The 10,190-nt window shown below is 43.8% G+C and overlaps 2 protein-coding genes across 3 annotated transcripts; both read left to right on the top strand.

Annotated features, from left to right (window-relative positions):
* Positions 1 to 1,031: 1,031 nt before the first annotated feature.
* Positions 1,032 to 3,156, top strand: LOC127763584 (cytochrome P450 CYP73A100-like). The gene is made up of 2 exons (XM_052288331.1): positions 1,032 to 1,982; positions 2,113 to 3,156. The coding sequence occupies exons 1-2, from the start codon at positions 1,120 to 1,122 to the stop codon at positions 2,849 to 2,851; spliced, it is 1,602 nt and encodes a 533-aa protein (XP_052144291.1). The 5' UTR covers positions 1,032 to 1,119; the 3' UTR covers positions 2,852 to 3,156.
* A 3,153-nt stretch (positions 3,157 to 6,309) lies between these two features.
* On the top strand, positions 6,310 to 9,144 carry LOC127763585 (uncharacterized). 2 transcript variants are annotated; one of them, XM_052288332.1, is made up of 4 exons: positions 6,310 to 6,432; positions 6,967 to 7,152; positions 7,614 to 7,710; positions 8,684 to 9,144. In XM_052288332.1, exons 2-4 carry the CDS (start codon positions 6,988 to 6,990, stop codon positions 8,938 to 8,940), a joined length of 519 nt encoding a protein of 172 aa, XP_052144292.1. In that variant the 5' UTR covers positions 6,310 to 6,432; positions 6,967 to 6,987; the 3' UTR covers positions 8,941 to 9,144. The 2 variants fall into 2 exon arrangements, with proteins under 2 accessions (XP_052144292.1, XP_052144295.1); XM_052288335.1 differs by having other exon boundaries at positions 6,983 to 7,152.
* Positions 9,145 to 10,190: the final 1,046 nt, after the last annotated feature.

The following is a 10,190-nucleotide window of genomic DNA, read 5'->3' on the forward strand; positions in this document are numbered from 1 at the left end:
TAAAAGAAAACTACTTAGTTTGTTTTGAGATCAACAAATTTCAACATCATTTCAGAGGGGAAGAAGTCAAGCTTACACATTCTACGTATAATAAGCGTACAAATCACATTATAGCTGTACGTATATAGGAATAGCTTGAACCTTGAAATCTAGCCGGCCGCCTGGGTTGGAAATGGATCCAAAGTGCCCGATTAGGCATGCAGTGCATTAGGACTAATCTAAAGTGTCCCATTTGCATCAAGTAAAGTACTATATTAACTACAGTAAAATCGCACACCGTTGTATGCATTTGATCACTGTAGCACAGACATCGCCGCGAGGAACCCTTTCACAGAAACTGTTCGAATTTAAATGTTACAATGATGTACTTATGCGTCAGGTTATTCAAATGACTTTGAACTAATCACGTGGTAAAGCAGTATCTCATCTCCAAGACAGTGGTCAACAATCCCAACAAACGCTCTCTCAGAAAACAAAAAAGACCCAACCAACGGTCGAACGCACAATGAGAATGTGAGGGAATTGTAATCCAACACCGAAGCTCACACAGGTCGCTGGCCTCCCACCACCACCAAACCCAACCCCGGAACTAAGCCCCCATCCTGGCCGTCCATCGGCCATCCAGACGCTCCTATCGCGCCACACCAACCCCACCACCGCTTTGCCCCCGTGACCAGGTCAGAGCGGCGGACTAGCCCAACAAGACGAGACGACTTGTCAATTTGCCCATGCGGCCGTGCCCACCAACCAGCCAGCACAACAGAGAGCACGAGCGCGCGGCGCATCCACGTCTCTCCTCCATTCCGCCGAGGCCGAGCAGCCGATGGATCGCGGCCCGCCAACCCTGTTTCCTTCCGTGGCACACGGGTTTCCGCGCGAAACCGGCGAAATTCGCCGCATCTCTTCGTGCTGAGCCGTTTCCCACGTACTGACTCACTACTACTTACTACTGCCACCCACACCAACCAATCCATGGACGCTATATAAGCACGCCACGGCCAACGGCACCCGACCCAGCAGCCACAGCTCGCTTTGCAATTCCACCAACTAAAATCAAACCACCAAAACACAACATAGGGACGTATCGCACAGCCAGTGAGCGGGTCTAGTTCGAGCAGCATGGCGGCCTCCGCGATGAGGGTGGCCATCGCCACCGGGGCGTCGTTGGCGGTGCATTTGTTCGTCAAGTCGTTCGTGCAGGCGCAGCATCCTGCTCTCACCTTGCTGCTGCCGGTGGCTGTGTTTGTCGGCATTGCGGTGGGCGCGAAGGGCGGGAGCGGTGGTGACGGGAAGGCGCCGCCGGGGCCGGCGGCCGTGCCGGTGTTCGGCAACTGGCTGCAGGTGGGCAACGACCTGAACCACCGGTTCCTCGCGGCGATGTCGGCACGGTACGGTCCCGTGTTCCGTCTGCGGCTGGGCGTGCGCAACCTGGTGGTGGTGTCGGACCCGAAGCTGGCGACGGAGGTGCTGCACACGCAGGGCGTGGAGTTCGGCTCCCGCCCGCGCAACGTCGTCTTCGACATCTTCACCGCCAACGGCGCCGACATGGTGTTCACCGAGTACGGCGACCACTGGCGACGCATGCGCCGCGTCATGACGCTGCCGTTCTTCACGGCTCGCGTCGTGCAGCAGTACAAGGCCATGTGGGAGGCCGAGATGGACGCCGTCGTGGACGACGTGCGCGGCGACGCCGTGGCGCAGGGCGCCGGCTTCGTGGTGCGACGCAGGCTGCAGCTCATGCTGTACAACATCATGTACCGGATGATGTTCGACGCGCGGTTCGAGTCGGTGGACGACCCCATGTTCATCGAGGCCACCAGGTTCAACTCCGAGCGCAGCCGCCTCGCGCAGAGCTTCGAGTACAACTACGGCGACTTCATCCCCATCCTCCGTCCCTTCTTGCGGGGCTACCTCAACAAGTGCCGTGACCTCCAGAGCAGGAGGCTCGCCTTCTTCAACAACAACTACGTCGAGAAGAGAAGGTACATTCCATTTTTCTTACTTTACTGCATTCCCTATTCATTTTTCGATCGATCTCATGGAAGAAATGAGCATTGCAAGGTAAACTGTTCGTGTCGATCTAATCAAAACAAATCTTGATACGAAATGCAGGAAGGTGATGGACACTCCGGGAGACAGGAACAAGCTCCGGTGCGCGATCGACCATATCCTTGAGGCGGAGAAGAACGGCGAGCTGACGGCGGAGAACGTGATCTACATCGTGGAGAACATCAACGTGGCCGCCATCGAGACGACGCTCTGGTCCATCGAGTGGGCGCTGGCCGAGGTCGTCAACCACCCGGCGGTGCAGAGCAAGGTCCGCGCCGAGATCAACGACGTGCTCGGCGACGACGAGCCCATCACCGAGTCCAGCATCCACAAGCTGACGTACCTGCAGGCCGTGATCAAGGAGACGCTGCGGCTGCACTCCCCGATCCCGCTGCTGGTGCCGCACATGAACCTGGAGGAGGCCAAGCTCGGCGGGTACACCATCCCCAAGGGATCCAAGGTGGTGGTGAACGCGTGGTGGCTGGCCAACAACCCGGCGCTGTGGGAGAACCCCGAGGAGTTCCGGCCTGAGCGGTTCTTGGAGAAGGAGAGCGGCGTGGACGCCACCGTCGCCGGGAAGGTGGACTTCAGGTTCCTGCCCTTCGGCGTGGGACGCCGCAGCTGCCCGGGGATCATCCTGGCGCTGCCCATCCTGGCGCTCATCGTCGGGAAGCTGGTGAGGAGCTTCGAGATGGTGCCGCCGCCGGGCGTGGAGAAGCTGGACGTGAGCGAGAAAGGCGGGCAGTTCAGCCTCCACATCGCCAAGCACTCCGTCGTCGCCTTCCACCCCATCTCTGCCTGAACTCATCGAGTCCCTTTGAATCAAGTTCGTGCCATCAGTCGATAAATCCAATTAAAATTTTTGTTTGTTTATAAAATTGCAGAAGAATAGGTTATAAATGACAGCTTACAGCATGTTTTCAGTTTTGTTTCCTAAAGAGTGTAATTTGAAAAGTGAAATGGAATTGTCATTCAACTAGTGTGAGAAAGTGCTCTGCTTTGCGTAAAAAGAAATGTGCTCTGCTCTGCTCTGCTCTGTTATCTCTTCCTTTGTAGTCTGACTGTATGTTCAGAACATTATCCATTTTCCTGTGTTGCGGTCTTGCGGATGCCCGTGCGAAGAAGAGCAAAGGTCATCTTCTTCAATCTTCATCACCGGCATATCGCTGGCACAGCCGACGCTGATTAGTTCGGCATGTATTCCTTTTGCGACCTTGGAGGCTTGGATGGATTACTGGGCGCCAGAATGGCCATCCAATCGATGGAAAGGTCATTATGAGACGGCCTATAATATAAGCTCACTACTTACTAATATAAGTCAATGTTACAGATAACATGTATAATAGATTGCCTACAATGTTAGTTTTATTTTTTATCATCCTCTCTTTCTCTCACCATAAATGTATACTAGCTCTTGTAACTCTTGTATTAGAGCCAATACTTTGTGCTTTTCTTTACCTCTCTCTTCCATTATTATCCTTTCTCTAAGATCGGAGAATACAGATGACTGACGGTGATGGTCCTGAGTCAGTTTTTGTTAGAGATTACCTATTGATCTTTCGAGTTTTTTTATAGGCAGTGTCGCAGTGATTACCAACGGTAGCAATGTTTCATATGCCCCTTCATATTCTCAGCGTAACTATGCCCATAAGAAAATGAAAGGACTGTTTTTTTTTTCTTTGTTGCCCTACCAATATTTTGATTGCTTAAAGTGGTAGGCATGATGGTTTTGGTTTTAAGCCAAATGATTGATATTACCAATATCCAATTTGGTACTTTCTAGATTTTAATTAATTTCTTTCTAAATAGGAAGGTAGCCCGCGCATTCGTGTAGGCATGCGTATTAGTTTGTTTCGAGAATAGGTTTAAGAATGGAAGCTCAAATTAAAAGTGAGGTGATTTTCTTTTCTAAATGAATATTCGTTTAGAAAAGAAAGAAACTTTCGTTGATAAAGCCTTCACCTCTTTGATATGTAAAAGCAAAGTACTGTAGAGGCACTAGTAATAGTGAAAAGTACGGACAATTTTTTTTGAAATTTTATTAGATTTTCTCTAATTGGTTAACTTTACTTCCTATTAATATTTTCTATTTTATGTGTATACACTCTTATTCTAAGTTCAATTTTCGCGTGATGATAAATAGGATAGAGTATAACACCTTATGTATAAACCTTTTTCAGGAAAAAAATCAATCACCCTTACGTATAAGAGCAGGTACAATAGCAGGCTATAAGCCGGCTATAACCATATATCGAGAAGAAAAGAGAAGAGAGAGAAGAAAGCGGGCTACAAATTTGTAGCCGGCTGCAACATGGACTCCAAGATATTATATGTGTATGAGAGGTGGGACCGGGTATTAATGGTGTAGTATATTTTTATAGTTAACTATTGTATGAATAAGCTATTAGATTGGCTATAGATGTTTTGGAGCCAGTAGTTGGTTATATTATTGACCTTGCTCTAAGCTGCTAAGACTGGTTCGATATATGTTCTCATTGTTTACTCATCAATGTATTGGGTGGTACTTGAGGCTGCCTTAAATGCATGGGGTTGTAGAGTCTTAAGAGCAAGGCTAATAATACAACCGACTTGTTGGCTGTAAGATTTTTTTAGCCTTCTCTCAGTCCATTCATATAATAGTTAGCTCTTTACAATTAATACAGGGCCCACTTGTGTATCTTACAGAGTTTTTTTGGTTCTTGTGTCCAAGCCGTCTGTAAGTTTATAAGCCCGCTTCTCCCCTCTCTCTCCTCTCTTCTATCCTCCACATCAGTATTTAGTCGGCTTACAGCCTCCAATTGTACTTGCTCTAAGGTTCCGTTCTTTTCTCCAACAACAGTTGGATGAAGATAAAGATTTTTTGTCATGCTTTTTAAACTGCTAAATGATGTGTTTCGTGCAAAAACTTTCTATATGAAAGTTGCTCTAAAGTATCATATTAATCTATTTTTCAAGTTTGTAATAATTAAAACTCAATCAATCATACGTTAATACCACCTCGTTTTGCGTAAAAAAACTTAATTTTCATCTTCAAGAGAATTTGCGGGAACCGTGTTGGCGTAAAAAACGTTGTGTGGGAGATAACCCATTAGAGTATCACCAACACAGTTCCCACAAATTCTAATTCAAAATTTTCTTTTAGGAATCTCTAATATGGACTTAGGATTTTTTTTAAAAAAAACATACCTCTAACAGATTGCCCAGAACTAACTCCCGAAAACAAAAAAAAAAAAAGTGAGCTCACCTCGAACTCTTCTTCATATGATTGGCCCCCCTTCCCGTGCATGATCGGCGCTCCCCCTCCTATCCACGCGATCCATCGATTGGGAGTGGTTGCATGTTCTCGACTTGTGGATAGCCAAAAAAACAGATATGAGATTTTCAAATTTTAGGCAATTGATCAGATGGATTGTTGGAGCATGATTTTCATCTGAAATCCTATAATTGTTAGGATATGTTTATGGGAACTATTGGTGATGCTCTTAGGGAATGTTTCGTATGGTGTCAGGCTCCATACAAACCAGCAACAACAACTTCGCATGCATTTGATATTTCTTCTGTAATATTTTTCTATAAAAATTATAGTTTTAATATTAGAAATTTCTAGATATAACTGCACATATTTAGATTATATAATCTTTGATGTATATTCTGCTATGCCTATCTGGGTGAATACTGCTAGTTTTTTATGGGGAGGTGGGGAGGTAGGTGTGTGAAGTGCGGCAAGATCATCGGCACGGCACCTTCCTAGGCCAGCGACAGGATTCATGTAGTGGCAACTGCAGAGGAGGAGACGGGGAGATTTGGGAAGAGGAGAGGGGACCCACCCATCTGTGCTCCTCAGCAAATGGCGCTGTGCTTGAACCGCAAGGGAGAGAAGAGGGTAAAGAGAGGGGTGATGGCGTGGGTCCCACTGTATTTTTTTTTATTTTTAACTGGACAATCACTGACATGTGGGTCCTATGTTTATGTTTTTTTTTTACTTTAAGCGCTATGTGAACACCACGTAGACGCCATGTCAGTCGAAACCATAGTCCAAAATTCCTTGGGACCTTGTTTGCACTGGTTCTGTGAGTTGAGGGACGTGTTATATCTGGTACTGTGGTTTAGAGACGAATTATAGACTAGGTGACAACTAGAGGACCTTCAGTGAACTTATTCCAATTGAGGGACTGCTATGTGTCCAAAGTGTTCGTGAGGCCCATGTAGTATTCTATCTAAAAAGGTGCGGCCCATATATCCCCCCCAGCTCGGCATAGACTTCCGTCGTCTCCTCCTCGTGAGCTCGCCCCTGCGCCGCCTGCGCCGATCTCCATCCCGCCAGCGAGCAGGGGCGCCCGGCGCTGGCGCCGTCGTTCGTCCTGTTGCTTCCGCCGCATCCTGGTGAGCATCCATCCGTTACCCTACGCGCACCCTCTTCCTCATCTCTCTCTGGTCTCTTCCCACGCACTTCTTCTCGAATTTGCGTTGAACCCTATAGATTCTGTTCTAGAAATTTGCCTTAATCTGAATAACTAGTAACAGTTTGTTTGTTCCCCCAAGTAGTTTGGGGCTTCAATTGAACCCCCTTGTCGGTCCCACGCTAGATCCGCCCCTGCTAGTGTCTGAATTGTTCATCTTGTTTTTAGTACAGAATTACCAGTTCTTACCCCATTTTTTGTGCTGATTTTCGCATCGGAACAGAAACCCTTTCGTTTGTCAAACTCTCTATTGTTGTTTTAATAGATGCCCCTAACTATCAAGGATAATAGTATCTGTGGAATAATGGGATTAATTATTTCTGGCACACCATTTACTCTCTCTCTGTCTCTCTCTAAATTTCACCTGGCATAGCAGCATGCCAGCATAATGCATTTTTTCACCTTTCTCTTGAATACTGTTTTCTCTTTACGGATTAAGGAAAACATTATTGTACAGACAGTGCTCGTTTCAGAATAAATGGGAGATAGGGAAAGACGAACTGTGTTTGTCACAGTAGGGACCACGTGTTTTGATGCTCTTGTCAAGGCAGTAGATTCCCCGCAAGTCAAAGAAGCTCTACTGGAAAAAGGTTATACTGATCTAATAATTCAAATGGGCCGAGGTACATATGTTCCATCTAAGGTCAATGAATTTCTCTTTCATTCCTTTTAAATTGCCACTTTACCAGCACGGAATTCCAGCTTGTTCTGCATGTTAATTCTTCTTTTGGTGCTTTTTTTTTTGTCTGTGTGCGTGTTCTGTTCTTGGGGTTAATTCTTGATGAGTTGTCAGATGAACAGAAGTTGCGCGGTTTGATTTCTTGTGAAGAGTTCTGTTTGGATTGCACATTTCTTATTTTCAGTTTTATATAACCAGTTTCGAGTGAATGTTTCTAAGTTGAATGGGTAGGGACTATATCCAATCATTGAATGATTAGGGGATGTTCCTAACATGTGGCATGAATTTATGTTATATTAGCAGATAATAATTGCTTTACTCTGCTAGTGATTCCTCTGTTCTACCTGAAACATTTGTAAGCACCATGTTGATGGTTGTGAAAGTGAAGTGAAACCAGCCAGAAACTTTGATATATTTGAATACAGGTCTCAGGAGATGGAACTCTTCAAGTTGATTATTTCACTTTTTCGCCAAGCATTGCTGATTATATAAGGGATGCTTCCCTGGTCATCAGTCATGCAGGTAATTGTACATGTTTATAGGACATACCAGGTGAAATGTATTTCATTCAAATAACATTTTTACCCAATATAATGGTTTTCTCAATTGAAGGATTACTCCACTGCACCATGAATATGCTCTCATTGTTTATAGGTCATACCTTGTGTAAAGTCTGTCTTCATGGCCAATTCTATTCTGTTGGACATGAGGAGTGTACACCCTTACCGTATAAGCTTATATACAAAACTGGGTTTAAAGATCTTCATGCCAATAGTTTGAACTTGATTAAGGCATATGCTATCTCATTTTTTTCTTAAGTGCTGCAGTGGAGTATTATATCGTGTGGAACGCTTTGGTGCATTACATGAAATCCTTTCTAAACTTGGTAGTTTGTGCCAACAAATTGAGCATAATTGGTGTCTTTAAATGGCTGACGCCTGAAGAGAATAGCTACACTTGTACTGTTTTAACGCCATATTGGCTGCTCGATTTTTATTTACAAAACATCTTCTGATATTATAAGCACTTTTTTGTTAACCAATTTATGTTTTTTCACCTCTAGATCATACTGCTATTTGAGTTCATTTGAACTAATAAACATGCCATTTTTACTTCGCTTCACAATATTTATCTGACGCGTACAAAGAAGCATAATACTTAAGTAAGCTGACCATACTTGCTATTGTTAGGTAGAGTTGTAATATTTCTACCTGCCGTTATGGTCAAATTTCATTAAATGTTACATAAATTCTGTGCTGCCTTGATATGTGCTCTGGATAAATACTGTGAATTTTAGCAAGTATATCATCAATTTTGCATCTTTGTTACTTCCTCCGTTTCATAATGTAAGACTTTCTAGCATTGCCCACATTCATATGTTTCTAGATTCATTAACATCCATAAAAATGTGGGCAATGCTAGAAAGTCTTACATTATGAAACTGAGGGAGTAGTTGTCAATGCTGATTGCAATTAACCAGATTGAGCTCTAGCAGGTTCAGGAAGCATATTCGAGACGTTGCGACATGGCAAACCTCTAATTGTTGTTGTAAATGAGGATTTGATGGACAATCATCAGAGTGAGTTAGCAGAGGAACTGGCTACAAGGAAACACCTCTTCTGTGCAAGCCCACAAACACTAGGAGAGACGATCCAGGAAATGGACATAGAGACTCTCAACCCTTATGTGCCAGGGGATGCCAAACCAGTTGTATCGCTGATTAACAAGTTTTTTGGCTTCCCAGATGACTGATTTTTTTTTCTTATTCCCGCCTTTTCTGTTGTAAGAAAATGAAGTCACATATGGAAGAGGTAGCTGACAAAAGTGAAGTTTCATAGTGGCATGTCACATGCAAGCCTATACCCAACCATTTTGGTATGATTCCAACTCACCAAGTGTAATCCGAGAGAGCTCTTTGAATTGTTTGAAAATGGAGGAAATGCATCTTAAACTCCATTGTTAAGCCATTGGGTGCGAAGTAGTATGATTTTTTTTATTTGAAACTAAGTAGTATGATGTTTATTCCGGGCCAATCTCTTTTGCTTTCTCCTTTATGGTATAGTTTAGAAGCAATTAGAATCAGACGGCTGGTGACACATGGAAGCTGTATCGAAAGGCTAAAATCTTCAGGTATTTTTTATTTTATTTTAGGCTTTGATTTTAGTATGATGCCAACAGGGACTCTCCTAGAGGTAGTTTTGATTTTCTTTTTAAGCTTTTGTTTTAGAATTAGTTCCATTGTCTTTCTCCTTTTGTCTTGGTGTCTGGCTCTTTTTCATGATCACTAGGAGAACAATTCAAAAGACTAGCTAATATTATTCTTAAAAATCAAACTTTAAAAATTCAAAATCGCTTTGAATTATGGGTTTGTTTGGTTTTTTTTTTTTAAAAAAGAGAAAACTTAGCAAACTTTGGTTCCGTAGAAGATGTTTGGGTAGTGTTCGGTTTAAGACCTTTATAGCTTTTGTTGAGTTTTGAGAGTGGAAAGTTTTGGAATTACCATTTTTTTCGAAGAGTTGTGATGGGTGTGTTTGCCAAGGGTACAAAGGTATGCCATATAGAGTCGAAGTTACCCATTGAGGAAGGCCTTGATTCTGCTAGGGATGCACCACAGCACGAACTTTTGCAATCTAACCTATCAAATACTCACACTAGCTGTGCTTATATGAAAAATAGACCGAAAGCAGGGAGATGTGAAATTTTGCACGATACAAAGCTATTCATACGTGTGTGTGTGTTTTGGGTCTGAATGCATTCATACTACTACCTCCGTCCCAAAATAAGTGCAGCCGTGAAAATCCGTGTCCAACGTTTGACCGTTCGTTTTATTTAAAAAATTTATGAAATTTTTTTAAAAAATTAGTCATACATAAAGTATAATTCATGTTTTATCATCTAATAGTAATAATAGTAATTATTTTGGGACGGACGAACGGTCGAACGTTGAAAATGAATAGTATAAAACTGTACTTATTTTGGGACGGAGGGAGTAGGTAATAAGG

This window comes from Oryza glaberrima, chromosome 2, assembly GCF_000147395.1.
Source record: "Oryza glaberrima chromosome 2, OglaRS2, whole genome shotgun sequence".
NCBI classification, from domain to species: domain Eukaryota; kingdom Viridiplantae; phylum Streptophyta; class Magnoliopsida; order Poales; family Poaceae; genus Oryza; species Oryza glaberrima.